At 28.8% G+C, this 18,750-nt stretch overlaps 1 protein-coding gene across 25 annotated transcripts in view; it reads right to left on the reverse strand.

Moving 5' to 3' along the window:
* Nucleotides 1-18,750, reverse strand: part of LOC143256159 (uncharacterized) — a 258,843-nt gene that overhangs the window by 52,050 nt on the left and 188,043 nt on the right. For 15 of the 25 annotated variants that reach the window (XR_013031196.1, XR_013031198.1, XR_013031195.1 and 12 more), the window contains 9 exons: nucleotides 18,399-18,467; nucleotides 17,551-17,604; nucleotides 16,799-16,897; nucleotides 15,696-15,740; nucleotides 14,978-15,013; nucleotides 12,015-12,104; nucleotides 8,247-8,291; nucleotides 5,304-5,435; nucleotides 67-147 (listed from right to left, as the gene is read on the reverse strand). Coding sequence is in view for 19 of the 25 variants with exons in the window: in XM_076512979.1 (XP_076369094.1) it covers nucleotides 67-147; nucleotides 5,304-5,435; nucleotides 8,247-8,291; nucleotides 12,015-12,104; nucleotides 14,978-15,013; nucleotides 15,696-15,740; nucleotides 16,799-16,897; nucleotides 17,551-17,604; nucleotides 18,399-18,467 (651 nt within the window). In the remaining 6 variants the exon portion in view is untranslated. The remainder of the gene's footprint in view (nucleotides 1-66; nucleotides 148-5,303; nucleotides 5,436-8,246; nucleotides 8,292-12,014; nucleotides 12,105-14,977; nucleotides 15,014-15,695; nucleotides 15,741-16,798; nucleotides 16,898-17,550; nucleotides 17,605-18,398; nucleotides 18,468-18,750) is intronic. The other 10 variants (XM_076512972.1, XM_076512968.1, XM_076512977.1 and 7 more) reach the window with 7 other exon arrangements.

The following is an 18,750-nucleotide window of genomic DNA, read 5'->3' on the forward strand; positions in this document are numbered from 1 at the left end:
ATTAACAACAAAGGATTAAATTATATAAAATAAAACCCACAAATGAGGAACAATCCCACATCCTACCCTCTTGCCACGCCTTCCCCGATCACCCTTATCACCTTTCTCTCCTGGTTCCCCAGCTAGACCAGTTAGACCTCCATCACCCTGCGAAGGGACAAGCCATCTTTCATTACATTCAGACTCTTGGTTTCTAATTTGAACAAAATAATTAGGTATTTTCTTTGCATCACAGGCAAACAGAAATAAACTTTAATATTTCACAAGCAAACTGAAGTAAACCATTATGTGTCACATGCAAACACAAGTAAACTTTCATGTGTTATAGGCAAACTGAAATAAAACCACTGTATGATACAGGCAAACAGAAATAAATTATTATGTGTCACTTTAAAAACCTTCAAGGAAATGTCAGTGTTGTATTCCAGAGACATGACAAACATGTTCCAAACTCAAATAAGCTGTTGTGTATCAAATATATAAAAAAAAAAGACTAGTTCATGTGAAGGGTTTGTTTTTCTAACCATTAATTATAGATATGTCACAGACACGTCCCATATGCTGCATCACTGACCCATACAAAACTTAATCAGGAATAGGTTTTTCCCACTCTTTTATAAGTGTAATTTGCTTCATGGAAATCTTAATTTGTGAAGTAAAATCATATAAAATGGAGGTTATTTTTTAAAATTATTAAAAATTCCTTCTAACCCTTTCCAGCACTATAAATAATGTTTGTAAAATTAAATAAGGCACTATTGTTATATCTGAAAAGCATCTGTGCATGTGTAATTTCATATTTTATCTAAGAAATAAAATTCTATTTCCATCTCTTCCACTAATTCAGATCTTGTTCCACAACTTTTAACATAATACTTTTGTAAAATTGTGGATGGTGTTGTTCTAAAGTGACAAATATGACAGCAACTAAGTGTCTTGTTAGATCTATATATATTACAATAATAGGGATGATACACTACAAGTAACATACACACTGACAACAACTGTTTCAATAAGAATGCATAACTGGATAATGAAGAGCACCTGGTTATTTATTTTAAGTGGGATAGAGTATATATATCTAAGAGCTTCTTTGTTTCTGAAACATGGTTGTTACCTTAACCAAGAATGAAAAAAATTTAAGTAATTTAGCTTATTGTTTATCATAACAACTCTGATTTGAACTCACAATGATATAAATACAGTTGTAGTAGTACTGTTAACCATAAGCCTTAAATCAAGATTTCATATTAAATGAACTTTCAACTGTACAGTTGCAGTTGATTTTTCTTCACTCTAACTAAAATCAATGAAGAATAGGTTATTTTTTACTTAAAATTATTTACCACAGAAAATTATGTAACTGTTGATGAATATACTGTAATTCTAATGAGAAATAAATCCATATAACTATTATTGGAAGAAGAAATCTATACAATAACTGAAAAATTAAAATCATATAACTAGTATTGGAGGAAGAAACCAATACAATTGCTGAGAAAGTACTACTGATGAAGACAACTGGATAACTACTGATGAATAAACCTGTTTAACTACTGATGAAAAAACCTGTATAACTATAGTAGAAAATATCCAAGATATAAAAATGTTTATAACTGATACAGAAGTTAGAAAAGAATCTTTATTTAATGCCAAATAATGTTAAACTTAACATTTAATAATGTAGCAAAAATAATATTAACATCAGTAGAAAATAATGTTAAACTTAACATTTATTAATGTAGCAAAAATAACATTAACATCAGTAGAAAATAATGTTAAACTTAACATTTATTAATGTAGCAAAAATAATATTAACATCAGTAGAAAATAATGTTAAACTTAACATTTAATAATGTAGCAAAAATAACATTAACATCAGTAGAAAATAATGTTAAACTTAACATTTATTAATGTAGCAAAAAATAATATTAACATCAGTAGAAAATAATGTTAAACTTAACATTTATTAATGTAGCAAAAATAATATTAACATCAGTAGAAAATAATGTTAAACTTAACATTTATTAATGTAGCAAAAATAACATTAACATCAGTAGAAAATAATGTTAAACTTTAACATTTATTAATGTAGCAAAAATAACATTAACATCAGTAGAAAATAATGTTAAACTTAACATTTATTAATGTAGCAAAAATAACATTAACATCAGTAGAAAATAATGTTAAACTTAACATTTATTAATGTAGCAAAAATAATATTAACATCAGTAGAAAATAATGTTAAACTTAACATTTATTAATGTAGCAAAAATAATATTAACATCAGTAGAAAATAATGTTAAACTTAACATTTATTAATGTAGCAAAAATAATATTAACATCAGTAGAAAATAATGTTAAACTTAACATTTATTAATGTAGCAAAAATAACATTAACATCAGTAGAAAATAATGTTAAACTTAACATTTATTAATGTAGCAAAAATAACATTAACATCAGTAGAAAATAATGTTAAACTTAACATTTATTAATGTAGCAAAAATAATATTAACATCAGTAGAAAATAATGTTAAACTTAACATTTATTAATGTAGCAAAAATAACATTAACATCAGTAGAAAATAATGTTAAACTTAACATTTATTAATGTAGCAAAAATAACATTAACATCAGTAGAAAATAATGTTAAACTTAACATTTATTAATGTAGCAAAAAATAATATTAACATCAGTAGAAAATAATGTTAAACTTAACATTTATTAATGTAGCAAAAATAATATTAACATCAGTAGAAAATAATGTTAAACTTAACATTTATTAATGTAGCAAAAATAATATTAACATCAGTAGAAAATAATGTTAAACTTAACATTTATTAATGTAGCAAAAATAATATTAACATCAGTAGAAAATAATGTTAAACTTAACATTTATTAATGTAGCAAAAATAATATTAACATCAGTAGAAAATAATGTTAAACTTAACATTTAATAATGTAGCAAAAATAATATTAACATCAGTAGAAAATAATGTTAAACTTAACATTTATTAATGTAGCAAAAATAATATTAACATCAGTAGAAAATAATGTTAAACTTAACATTTATTAATGTAGCAAAAATAATATTAACATCAGTAGAAAATAATGTTAAACTTAACATTTATTAATGTAGCAAAAATAATATTAACATCAGTAGAAAATAATGTTAAACTTAACATTTATTAATGTAGCAAAAATAATATTAACATCAGTAGAAAATAATGTTAAACTTAACATTTATTAATGTAGCAAAAATAATATTAACATCAGTAGAAAATAATGTTAAACTTAACATTTATTAATGTAGCAAAAATAATATTAACATCAGTAGAAAATAATGTTAAACTTAACATTTATTAATGTAGCAAAAATAATATTAACATCAGTAGAAAATAATGTTAAACTTAACATTTATTAATGTAGCAAAAATAATATTAACATCAGTAGAAAATAATGTTAAACTTAACATTTATTAATGTAGCAAAAATAATATTAACATCAGTAGAAAATAATGTTAAACTTAACATTTATTAATGTAGCAAAAATAATATTAACATCAGTAGAAAATAATGTTAAACTTAACATTTATTAATGTAGCAAAAATAATATTAACATCAGTAGAAAATAATGTTAAACTTAACATTTAATAATGTAGCAAAATAATATTAACATCAGTAGAAAATAATGTTAAACTTAACATTTAATAATGTAGCAAAAATAATATTAACATCAGTAGAAAATAATGTTAAACTTAACATTTATTAATGTAGCAAAAATAATATTAACATCAGTAGAAAATAATGTTAAACTTAACATTTATTAATGTAGCAAAAATAATATTAACATCAGTAGAAAATAATGTTAAACTTAACATTTAATAATATAGCAAAAATAATATTAACATCAGTAGAAAATAATGTTAAACTTAACATTTAATAATGTAGCAAAAATAATATTAACATCAGTAGAAAATAATGTTAAACTTAACATTTATTAATGTAGCAAAAATAATATTAACATCAGTAGAAAATAATGTTAAACTTAACATTTATTAATGTAGCAAAAATAATATTAACATCAGTAGAAAATAATGTTAAACTTAACATTTAATAATGTAGCAAAAATAATATTAACATCAGTAGAAAATAATGTTAAACTTAACATTTATTAATGTAGCAAAAATAATATTAACATCAGTAGAAAATAATGTTAAACTTAACATTTAATATTTATTAATGTAGCAAAAATAACATTAACATCAGTAGAAAATAATGTTAAACTTAACATTTATTAATGTAGCAAAAATAATATTAACATCAGTAGAAAATAATGTTAAACTTAACATTTAATAATGTAGCAAAAATAATATTAACATCAGTAGAAAATAATGTTAAACTTAACATTTATTAATGTAGCAAAAATAATATTAACATCAGTAGAAAATAATGTTAAACTTAACATTTATTAATGTAGCAAAATAATATTAACATCAGTAGAAAATAATGTTAAACTTAACATTTAATATTTATTAATGTAGCAAAAATAACATTAACATCAGTAGAAAATAATGTTAAACTTAACATTTATTAATGTAGCAAAAATAATATTAACATCAGTAGAAAATAATGTTAAACTTAACATTTAATAATGTAGCAAAAATAATATTAACATCAGTAGAAAATAATGTTAAACTTAACATTTAATAATGTAGCAAAAATAATATTAACATCAGTAGAAAATAATGTTAAACTTAACATTTATTAATGTAGCAAAAATAATATTAACATCAGTAGAAAATAATGTTAAACTTAACATTTAATATTTATTAATGTAGCAAAAATAACATTAACATCAGTAGAAAATAATGTTAAACTTAACATTTAATATTTATTAATGTAGCAAAAATAACATTAACATCAGTAGAAAATAATGTTAAACTTAACATTTAATATTTATTAATGTAGCAAAAATAATATTAACATCAGTAGAAAATAATATATATGCTCTTAAATGTACACAGAAGAGTTCTAAGTCTAGTTGCAGAGTGACATAAAGATCTAAAACCAGTTGGATCGTATTACATAAACCATCATGTCCTTGAAGATGAAGCAAGAAGTCATGCCTTTCACATGAATGGTATTTTAAACATATGTTCCGATAAGTAATTTCTAATAATACACATTTGAACAAATTCATGGATACAAATGAAATAAAATAAATTAATATTGAGAAAAAAAAACACAACAGAGGTGTTATAAATTGACCATGCTTGTCTCACCTGACACATGTTACTGACCTTTCTTCCAGGAGGTCCAGCAGGACCAGGAGGCCCAGGAGGTCCAGGTGGGCCTTCTATAAAACCTGCAGGAAAAGAATTTCCATCCAACATGGTTGTCATCCCACGATCTCCTTTGTCTCCCTTTTCTCCCTGTGATTATTAACGTCATATATTCTAGTGAAGCATAAGCCTAACCAAACGTACATGTAAAAACAAACATGCACACTTCATGGAACTACCAACATCATCAGTAAAATACCATCCTATTCAAGCAACGTTTTATTTTGCTTTCCAAAATGACTAATACAATAAAATGTCATTCAGAAAAAAGCTAACAAAAAATTATTGAACTAAAACATTTAAATAAAGGAGTGAGTTACCTCAGTTGAGTATGCATAACTTAAGTCAAAATTATCTATTAATATTCAAGAATGTCTCAGTTTGTGTACTGTAGGCTTTATCTTTTCACTATATAATGAATTAGTTCTCTAATTATTCTAATTAATTTCTTCAAATCTATATAAAACAACACCTATTTCATCTCTAACATAAAAACAAAATAGGTGCATTCCAAGACAAAACAGTTCATTCACACATAAAAAAAAACTAATTTGCAACATTGTAAGATGAAATCAGTTTTAATGGACTTTTTGATTTGTGATGACAGTTTGGTACATTTTTACAATTGAATATTCTAATAATTCTTTATAAATTAACTACAACAAAATTAATATAAAAATATTTGCAAGAATATGCATGCATTAACAGTCAAGGCTATCTGTTATACATGCAGACCAATATTATAAATCTGTCTGCCAGCCAGAATTTTAAAGGCACAGTGTGTAACGGGTGTTTACATTGCAATAATAAGTTTCCACTATTATACAGGTAGAAATACTTAGAAAATTTTCTTTTTTTAATTTCTTAATTTTCAGAGTGCTGGCTGGTAAAAAGATTTTATTATATATTAATTAATTATATTTGTGAATATTATCTTTAAATTTCCCTTTGATCTCTCTCTGTATTTATGTGTGTGTAGATATACATATACATATAGACATTTATTCATTATAGAGGGAAACTCGCAATGAAAATAGACTTAATAAGTAAAATATTTATGTAATACACAAAATATATATAAAATATACATAAGTGTATACATGTATATAAAACTGAAAACATGCTTCAAAAGTAGCTTGGAAGCTCTTGAGGTGTCTACACAGATCATGCTTATTACAAGACAATGTGATACAAAACAATAAACAATCTAAAACATGGTTGAGGAATGCACACATACATGTTCTATACACAAGTTGGAAGAACATTCCACAGACACTGAGACAATACAGATTAGTTAAAATTAAACAAATCCTAGAAGTTAAAACATATGTAGTACAAATGCATACCAAATAACACATGGTTGTTTATATCAGCAAGGACTTTTGTAGACAACACCTGGATGACTCAGGGTGGTCACATTAATGAGAAACTTACAACTCATGCTATACAACAACAGACTGAAATTACAAAATAATCCATAGCACAATGCTAATAACTTTCAAAGTGTAAAAGAAAATGATAAAACAAGACAAAAGTTGTTTAATTCTATTAACATCCAAACTGCATTTTATCATTTTATACGTCCTTTAATTTCTCTTCACAGTGTAAGTAAATGTTAAACAGAATTACGTATAAAACATGTTAGAAAGACATGCATTAAAATGCTTAAATCACTGTTTCTAAACAAATATTAAAAGGATAATACTAGGACTATAAAGATCTTCACTCAAGCTTGCTATTTCTGTGTCCAATTTTTAAACCTGTTGTGTATATAGTTATTGACACTATTTCTTTATTTAAAACTGTATTATACACTTCAATAAATTGTTCTTTTTGATTCATGGAATAATAAAACAAATTTTACAAAACAGCATACCAATAAGTAGACAGATATCGACATCAGAAAAAATATCAATTAGTCAAATAAAAAATCAAGAAACAATGGATACAAGATCTATGTTAGTGTTTAGTGGCTCTGCCCTTTGAGGTACCTAATCCACAAACATGATTAGATGTCTCAAACACTAGTAAATGTCCTTTCTTATTTCAACCACTTTGATTGTCCAATTGCCCATCTGACACCAACACTATATCAGAAGTACCATCATATTTTCTCATGACTTGCAGATAGTTCATTTAAAGTGCCTGAGAGGATGGTCACCAATCACAGAAACATCCACTGTCCAATTTGAACTTGATATATAAATCAAACACCAGTGTCCAGAAAAGCAGGAAGATGTATTAACATCTGCAATACCACCCCAGTGGTGGTGATGTTCCCTGAATTAAGAAATATCTTCTAACTACAAATACAACTTATGATAGTACTAAAGCACATTATATCCATCCTGCAATAGTAATCACTAGTTGACAAGAGACTTCTACTGACATCTGCTTTCTAATACAACTGGAAGAAGCACACTTTTGCCCTATTAACTGTAGACAGTAGTTCTGCAAGATACCTGGCTAGTGCTTGCTGTCTTTAAACCCCTTTCTACTCTCCAACTGTATGACCTCATGAAAATACACTTCATTGCTAAAATGCTTTTGTTTGTGGTATGGTTCTTAGCATTTTATATTTTTACCCTGGGTATACCTAAATTTGTATATAGGATTATTTGCATATGATGTCATGGATAATTTTTCTTGTTAAACACTTCTAACTGACTGGTAATTCTAGGGTTAGAAAAACGTGTAAAAATTTCAGAACTATATACATAGTTATTACATAAAACATTATCACTATTACAGTTTTAAATTTTTCCATTCTGTGATTCCATATAATATTATATGACACAATACATTTGTTGCATGCAAGTGAGTACAAAATTCCCACAGAATATTAAAGGAAATAATAATAATACCAAGAACCATTCAAGATTAAAACTCTGATTAACTTACAGGGGGCCCTGGTTCTCCATCTGTGCCATTTAGGCCTTGTTCTCCCTACGATTCATTTATAGATGCAGGGCAGGAATACAAAATAGTTTAACTTGACAACTATCTTTTATCACAATTGTTTACTTTAATTTATTAATATTTATAAATTTTTAAAACTGTTTTCAAGCTCAAATATTACATACCTCAAAATACAAAACATGTAATAAAATTTTTCTTTTTAGAAAGGTACTACATTTCTTAAGTGAAACAACAAATTAATATTCCAGTTTACAAAAGTTAAGAACATCTTTGCTTCGCTGATACATTAGATAACACGACAACATAATTTTAAAATTTGTCTCCACTTTAAAGGAAGCTTTAGTTATATTATATTAACAATTCCTTTGAATCAATTCACACTACTCAAAATCTTTGCATATACAATTGTTATATATGAGAGAATGTAATTAATGAATGATGTTTAGTTTTGTAATCAAGCATCCTACTTAATAAATCTTTAATATTTAAAATAATCCTACTCAAAACACACTTTGGACACTCAAACCAGCTAGTTAACAAACATTGTAGGTTATAACAGTTTTTAATCTTTGGACTTTTATTAAAAATTTTTTTACCACGAACCCTTAACAGACGTGTGAACAATTTTTATTTTATTTCTGGTTTCAAATTTTGATGAACAATACCCGCAAGTAATATATATATATATATATATATATATATAATACAGTTACAACAGAAAGTGTTCATACCCCTATATCATGAGTAGTTTTTTCCTCACAACTTAAAAAGTATCATGATTAGGATAATGAAAGTAAAGTATATTATAAATATTATACTAACACACATCTACATAAATGTTTATGTAAATTGAACGACAAATAAACTGTTTATAAACAAATAACCAAACATAGGAGGGGCAGAAAGTGTTCGTGCATCTACTTTAATGGTCAGTTGTGTAGCCTTTTAGGTGAATAACTTGGCACAATCTCTCCTCATAGCCCTCCATGATCGTTTGACAGTACTCGACTGGTATTTTCTTCCATTCTTCCTTACAGAAGGCCTCCAACTGTTGCACGTTTTTCAGATGACGCTGATGAACCCTGGTCTTCAACTCATGCCAAACGTTTTCAATTGGATTGAAATCGGGTGACTGCGATGGTCACTCCAGAATGCTTAAATGGTTCCTCTGTAACCAGGATTGCATATATTTCGATGTGTACTTAGGGTCACTGTCGTGCTGAAAGATCCAACGACGCCCAAGTCGCAAGTTCCGAGCACCATTCTTGATATAAGTGCCTAATATATCAACGTACTCTTCTTATTTCATGACTCCGTTGACGCTGTGAAGGCTGCCTACACCAGAAGAGCTGAAGGAACCCCATAGCATGATCGAGCCACCTCCGTGTTTAACTGTAGGGACAGTGTTCTTTGGAAGATTTTGTTCCCTCTTCTTACGGAAAATATTGTGAGCATCGTTGTGGCCAAAAAGTTCGATTTTAGTCTTGTCTGACCAAAGAATGCTCTTCCAATAGGTAAAGGGTTTATCTACATGCTTTCTTGCATACTTCAATCGTGCTTCTAAATAAACAGGCTTTAAATATGGAGTTCTACGAGGACGACATGCTTTGAACCCAAAAGAGTGTAACATGTTCGTATGTAGAGGTGCTTACTTCAACCCCAGTTTCTCTTACCAGTTTCTGTATGTCATTACGTGTTAAACGAGAGTTCCTACTAACTTCTCTGAGAATCTTCCTCTTGGTTCTCACTGGAAATTTGGTGGGGTGTCCGGAACGAGGGAGGTTAGCAGTTGATCCTGTAAGCTTAACCTTAGCAATTTTGCTTTGAACAGTAGATTTCGGCACATTAAGTTGTGTAGTAACACTGGAAAGAGACACACAAGACTTGTATTTTACAATAATTCGGTTTTTTTTAAATCACTGGACAGTTGTTTCCTGTTCCCCATGATAACCAAGCAGATAATGATGGAGATGGCACAAAATTGCCAGAAGTAAATTTTTGGCGGCTAAATTCCAATAATTATGAGCCCAATGTTTAGTTCTGGAATGGTATAATACAGTTTATGTGCCAAACTAAACAAAATTTTTCAGAAATATCAGTTTTTTCACATGTTCTGAAATGTACGAACACTTTCTGCTCCTCCTATTTTTCGTTACTTGTTTATAAACAGTTTATTTGTCGTTTAATTTACATAAAAATTTATGTATATGTGTGTTAGTATAATATTTAGAATATACTATACGTCTATTAGTCTAATCATGATACTTTTTAAATTATGAGCAAAAAACTACTCCGGACATAGGGGTACGAACACTTTCTGTCGTAACTGTATATACAGGTAAAAGTAGCTAGTAGTTAGTGATTTTAAGTTTTAGATACTCTAAAAGTTCTTTTAGAATTTTTAATCTGTATAGCTTTGAAGAAACATGAGACAATGCAAGGAACCACCTATTTATTATATCTGACACAAAACCAGAAAAAAACAAAAAACATTAAATGCACGTACAACACAAAAAGAGAATGGAGGAAGTTAGTAACAAATAACACCACAATTTCAGAAACAATAAACACTCAGTGTGAAAACATTTGAAATTTTAAATGATGAATCCATATTGTTAACTTAATTAATTTGAATACTTTATGGGTTAATTTAACATTAGTGTCAAATAAAACCTTTTGAATCTAACTAGAAAAAAAAAAATTTTCTTTCTTTAATCAACTGTGTTTTGTTTTGTTTTTTTTCCACATGTAAATTCTCATAAAATGGTAACATTATTTTCGTTGGTTGTAGATAATATGTATAATTTCTTCCAATAGTCTTGGATGAAATGCTGCAGGCTACTTTAAATCATGGTCATATTTTGTTCGACAAGTAAAAAAACACCTTAAAATTATTAATAGTTTTGAGAAACAGAAAAATATTTAAATCCAGTAATTTTACTTGAGATATGTAATAAAAAATTTGTTTGCTAAAGAAAAATTTCCTGTAGTAAATAAAATATTAATTTTCTGTACATTCTTCTAGTGTTCATACAAACAAATAGAATACATTACAGTTTTCCAAATGATAAGTTGTTTGTAGAATGTTCATGATGAGTACATTGAAATGAGTAGCATGATATGTTTCTTAGTGTAAGTTAAATAATAAAGTTTAGATTAACATACAGTTTATTGAGATGAAGTGTTTCTTACCATAGGTAAATAACAATGTTTGGATTGATATATAATTAGTTGACAAGGAAAGTTTCTTTGTGCAGGTAAACAATAAAGTTTAAAATAAAATATATTTTGTTAAGATGTTTCTTAGTGTAAGTTAAACAATAAAGTTTAAAATAAAATACAGTTTGTTAAGATGTTTCCTAGTGTAAGTTAAACAATGAAGTTTAAAATAAAATATATTTTGTTAAGATGTTTCTTAGTGTAAGTTAAACAATAAAGTTTAAAATAAAATACAGTTTGTTAACTGCAATTTTTTTTTTTACTTTAACAGATAAATTTCTGCTGATGTTGCTTTGTTTTATTAACATGTTTTAATATATTAACAACCAAGAGAATGGTTTCCATCATATAGAGCACTTGTAATTTTGTTCAATGGTTTTCATCACCGCACTTTAAAAAACTGTTCACATGTTAATTTCAACTATCATGTCACTCATCTTCTGTTTTGTGTGATTACTTATGACAGTTTCAAACGAACACTGATGATGACCTTCACACAGAGGGAGGGAAAAAGAATTAATAAATGCTCACAGGAATACCGGGTGATCCTGGAAATCCGGGTTTCCCTGTAAGACCTGGATATCCTGGAGCACCCATGAAGCCTCTTTCTCCTTTGTTGCCCTGAATATTTTGAAAACATGAACAACATGGCAAAATGAAAATCAGAACATCATCTAACTCAACTTGTTTCTAACTAACAAAGCTTTTCAACTTTTTAACCACTTCACTAAGTGTTCTATCTGTCAGTATTATTATCTCTAGAGTTCAGCACTTATCATTTTTCTACACTGAAAATGTATTTGTAATAGGTACTTACCTTCCCTCACAAGATCAATACCACAATAAGAAAAATGGGTAAACAAGGATGTGTCACTGGGTGTTGAGTGGCTAGAGTGTGGTAGACCATACTCAGTAAGTCAACTACATTCAAATCCTCCTCATAGAGTACCAACATCCACATGAAGACAGAATGAGAACCATACCATCTTCACCCAAATCCAAGAATAGAGGGATAGAGAATCCCTACAATTCCCAGGTATGACTAAAATATCAGATATGAGCTACCAATCTAGGACCTTGAAATCCAGTATTAAATGGATGTCTATTACATGCAATCGACTCCACTAATTGTGAAACTGGTCGGGACCATCCAAATAACAATGATATGGAGGACAAGGAAGAGCAAGAACAGAACTGGAACAATCCTATGCACCATTGCTGTGACCCACAACAAAGATGTCGAGAGAGAAAGATAGGAAAATTCAAAATCTGTGTGAGAACTTATGCTGATTGGTTCACTCTAAATCCAAAGTCTGCCCATAGGATACCAACATCCACACAAAGGTAGAATGAGAGCTCCCAACTGAAGTGGTGAACTACATTCTAACACCTCACTGTGTTGCATTGATCACCACAAAATAAAGGATCCTATGTTATCTACTCTCATGGAATGCTATCACCTTATTCTATAACTGAATGGTTATTTTATAGAATTCATTAAGCAAGGTGCCTCCATGGTCAACCACCCCAATGGCTTGGAACTGTAAAGTGGAAAGGGCTCCCTATTCCACCTGTAAAAAGTAGTGTGATAAAGCATTGGAAAGTCCAGAGGAATTTTATAACTGGAAATAGTGAAATGAATGACCAAGAAACCTTATTTTGAAAAGCAGATCATTACGAGTTATTCAATCTAGCCATGGCAGGATGAACAATCCTCTTCTGCTTTACTCTTGTAGTTCATGGCAGGATGAACAATCCTCTTCTGCTTTACTCTTGTAGTTCATGGCAGAATGGGAAACAATCCCCTTCTGCTTTACTCATGTAGTCCATGAATAGTACAGCCTGGGACAGGCATGTTTATGAAGCAAAATATTGTGAGGTTATCCACTTCCTTTTGTGTAACACCTTATTTCCACAGTGTGTGTGTGAAGACATGGAAGATAAAGGTTGAGTCAACATGACTGTAAAGTGCAGATTTAAAGAACACCTGATCAAATGTCATGATGTGGGAATTATGTGATAAAATTGGATAAATACCCATGAAAGAAACTATGAATAAAAATTTACCAGTTAAAGTTGCATCAAAGCCTGAATTATGACTACAGGTGATAAATGAAACTGTGATGAAGAGGAAATTGTGATATGATGAAAATAGTGGGAGATGAATGTACTGGGAATGGTCCATTTGGCAGATTGCAGAATATCCTCCATTGGATGATGATGATGATAAGCAAGAGAAAAACTGAAGTGTAAGATCCGATGATAGGTCAACTGGAAATACGTTCAGGAGGAAGAATAATTTGCTCGAGAGACTAGTTGGAATCCAATTTCAATAGGGAGAAACAGAAGGTTTGTGGCATGCATAAAGCACTGAATCAGAATAGTTAATCTTGTGAGAGGTGGTAAGTACTGTATCAGAAATTTCACCTTCTTCACTAAGTTTACTAACTACCTGTATTATTATCTATTCAGTTATAACCAACAATAATGTAAATAATTTATCTCAAACTTGTAGTGGTGGGATTCTGATAAAACCTTAAGTTTTTTATCTGCCATTGACCACAGAATGTGATATGATCAACTGAAAATTTTTTTCACAATATAATATAACTGAAATGATTATTTCACAAAAACTCCCTATTCTTTCTTCTTTGTTCCTATCAACATTATGAACAAACAAATGAATAATACTTAAACTACTCTTCTGAATCACATTCGATGCACACCTATATTTAAATGAAAACAAACACAAGATATAAATTATTGAAGAGAATACCTTTCACTTAGAGTTTATTAACTTAGTAAAAATTTCACATGACTGAAATAAAAGAACAGGATTGTTGTATGATACATTTTATTTATATCCTGTTAACTGTAGACTGTTTCTGTTACTCAGACAGACTCATAATTAACATTTTATTACAAGTTACATTCCTCGACCATTTGACTGTTACTGTTTGTATCAATTTATGAAATTAAACTGTGTTGCCAGTGAAACACAAGAAATATTGGCTTCATTATGAATTAAGCCAAGATAAAGAATTGTATGTCACAGTTTCAAGATTACGATCATACTATGAAAAATACTTGAATGAAATTTTTCATTCATAATGAAAAGGAAGAAAAATTTAAAGAATTAAAAGAGAACACATGCTTGTCCATTCTAAAGTGATTGATAAATTATAATACATTAATAAACCATAATCTATAATATATTCATAAACTGTATATAAACTACAATATACTAATAAACTGTAAATAAAATGTAATATATTGATATACATCCTTTGGATGAACTATAATATATTGAGAAACCATGGATAAAATATATTACTTCTAGCTCAGATAATATATTTTTTTCTGTATATGCTTGAAATAAGAATTGGAACTGCTATAATATCATATCTGAGGACTTGTTCTTAAAATCACCATTCTAAACTACTTGCAAAATCTGTTACAAGTATTTGCTATGTAAATCATAAGTAATGACTTACCTTTGGCCCAGGTAATCCACTTTTTCCTATCACTCCCTATGAAATACAATATAGCACTAATAAACTTCATGTCTTTTATTTTAAAAGGCCTATGGCTACATGCAATTAAGTTTATGGAGAAAGTAAATGGCCAGGAGTTGCTAATTACAACTATATATATCATTTTCTGACTAGGTCAATAATGCTTAAGTTATAATAACTTAGATACAAGATAAAAAGCTTGCAATCTTGAGAGAACATTATATACAGATTCTAGTGCAGAATAAATAAAATGTGAAAACAACATTAATCAGAGATGTGGTCAAGCAAGCAAGTGCAATTTTACTTTATTATTTTGCCCTAAATAATTCGTCCTTTATACTCTTATCTGTCATCTAAACTTATTTCTTTATGTTACCCCTAATGAACAAATGTCTCCTTCCAAAAGCCAATGTTGTGTTATTGGGTTGGTTTTCTGAAATTTAGTTTTGAGAAAACATGTTCTTGTGATTGACTTAATAGAAACAGCCTATCAGAAAACCAGTTTCTTCATGTTTACTTTAATTTAGTTGAAAACCATGTTTAAAAATAAATTAAACGACTGCAAAACATGGAAACAACTATACATACTGTTCACTTTTCAAGCCAACTGGAAGCCAATTAAAACAAAAACTGATAAAATGGATTAATTTCCATGCCCATGGAATTTATTGTAATAATAATTAATTTAATCACTAACCTCAGGTCCTGGAGGTCCTTCTGGTCCAGGTTCCCCTCGTGGGCCCTGAAAATAAAAGTAACTAAGGGTATTATCATTCTATCATACACAGGTGTCTACACTTGTACCTAAATGACACTTTAAAAATGTATAGGATCAGAAAACAAATCAATCACATCTCAAAGAATCTGATACAATCATGTTTATATGAACAAATCAATCACACCTCAAAGAATCTGATACAATCATGTTTATATGAACAAATCAATCACACCTCAAAGAATCTGATACAATCATGTTTATATGAACACATCAATCACACCTCAAAGAATCTGATACAATCATGTTTATATGAACAAATCAATCACATCTCAATGAATCTGATACAATCATGTTTATATGAACAAATCAATCACACCTCAAAGAATCTGATACAATCATGTTTATATGAACAAATCAATCACATCTCAATGAATCTGATACAATCACGTTTATATGAACAAATCAATCACATCTCAAAGAATCTGATACAATCATGTTTATATGAACAAATCAATCACATCTCAAAGAATCTGATACAATCACGTTTATATGAACAAATCAATCACATCTCAAAGAATCTGATACAATCATGATTATATGAACAAATCAATCACATCTCAAAGAATCTGATACAATCATGTTTATATGAACAAATCAATCACACCTCAAAGAATCTGATACAATCATGTTTATATGAACAAATCAATCACATCTCAAAGAATCTGATACAATCACGTTTATATGAACAAATCAATCACATCTCAAAGAATCTGATACAATCATGATTATATGAACAAATCAATCACATCTCAAAGAATCTGATACAATCATGTTTATATGAACAAATCAATCACACCTCAAAGAATCTGATACAATCATGTTTATATGAACAAATCAATCACACCTCAAAGAATCTGATACAATCATGTTTATATGAACAAATCAATCACACCTCAAAGAATCTGATACAATCATGTTTATATGAACAAATCAATCACATCTCAAAGAATCTGATACAATCATGTTTATATCTATAGACTTTTCATTTTACATATTGTTTTCATGTTGCAATGTAAGCTTACTGGTTCACCTGGAAGTCCACTTCTACCATCGTACCCTGGAAGACCTGTATTACCTGGGGGACCTGGTGGACCAGGAGGTCCAGGTTCTCCTCTGTCTCCCTAGAAGTAGTGCTTACATAAATACAAAAGTTTACAATTACAGATAAAGAAACAGAGAGAGTTCAGCTATTTAACCATTGTTATAGTGATTACTGAAAACTTTTTAATCTTACTTTTTAAAATTTATTTCATACCCTAATTAAACTAAAACAAATAGAAGACTTGTAAGTAAAAGAAACTTTGTTTTGAATTTTCTGAAAGTTAGTTTGAATACTTCACAAAAACAAGATTAAAGCATTACTACAATTTTAATTCTAGTTTCCTAACTGAAGCACTAAATAAGTAATAAAAGACAGTTTGGCTCACTCAATGTAATGGATAAATAGATATAAGAAAAACAACTAAACCATGAAAAGTGTTTTTAAACAAACATAAAATACATTTGGAAGACACTAAAGACAGGTGACTTAAAATACTGGATTAAACAAACATAAAATACATTTAGAAGACACTAAAGACATGTACCATAAATTACTAGATAATGTTACTCCTAATTTCTTTTAACGTACGTTTCTCAGTATTTACTCACACAAAAGATTTCTTAATTTTAGAGGATGTGCTACTCTTACTTACTTTTAACATGATAATTTTCTCTGCATTAACTCACATATTACACATTACTTAATTTTACTAAATGTGTTACTCTCACTTACTTTTAACATGATAAGTTTCTCAACACTGGCATTAACTCCATAAGTTTCTAGAGTCTGGAAAAACAGACAGCACAAACATAGAGAAACAACACACGGTGTACTAAAAACTATCACAACAACTGAACCTCTTCATGCTACAGGATAAAAAAAAAAGTAAATCGTGCATTTAAAAAATAAATATTCTTAAATACAATAACGTAAAAACAAACCAATAATAATGTTCTCCAATAACAGGAATGTAAGTGAACACTCAAAGGACATTATTTCTTTTTATTTGCATCACATTTCCCTCAAGAAGTTTCCAATTCCTCATAACGTATCAATCTAACAAGGCTCATTCATAAAATATCTTAACTGGCATCGATAAATTTATATTGAATGATACACAGCTGACCATGTATCTAGATATGTGTCTTTTTTTTCCTACAGTTACTGAGTTTGAAACTGTGAAGAGATAAAACTTCATTTTAACATTTCTTTCACTTAGGAATGAAATAATAAACTTTTACATATCTTAAACTGTTCTTCAAAGACAACGTAACACATGTATATCATAAATCAGATATCTGACATTTACACAAAACATTTACAGGTAGTTCTCATATAGAAATTTAATTTTTGATCCTAAAAAAATGTGAAGTTTACAGTAATAGACAGGAACAAGATTATTGGTTTGTTTTGACACAAAATAACAGAAAAAAATCACGATAACAAGCATGAACAAAATTATGATCAGTACTTATAACACTTCACAGAACAGTGACGAGCAGGATACGGTTTGGCACCAGAATCAGAACCACACTGTTTACTAACACCGACTGCCAAAACAAGCTCTTCTCATAACTAACCTTAAAAACGATGATTTCTGCAGTACCTACTGCGGCCCCACGTAGCCTAGTAACAGAGCGCTTAACACCCTAGAAGTGGTTAACAGGAAGGGGAAGAAAGACTTCTACATTAGATAAACACTTTCTTCTACTGACATTTAATATGGCATCAAACAAACAGCGTACAAAACTGAAACAATTTCATTCTTACTCATAGTGGATTACATTCCACGCTATATATATATAATTACTGATAATTATTTATAAGTATTAAATTACCTAGGATCTACTCTATAAAATAACTTATAGTAGGATTGGGACAGCTTCCATTCACAATTTTCTAAATCCTCCTTATGGATTTTACAAAAGTATG

Source organism: Tachypleus tridentatus, chromosome 7 (assembly GCF_004210375.1).
Source record: "Tachypleus tridentatus isolate NWPU-2018 chromosome 7, ASM421037v1, whole genome shotgun sequence".
Taxonomy (NCBI): Eukaryota; Metazoa; Arthropoda; class Merostomata; order Xiphosura; family Limulidae; genus Tachypleus; species Tachypleus tridentatus.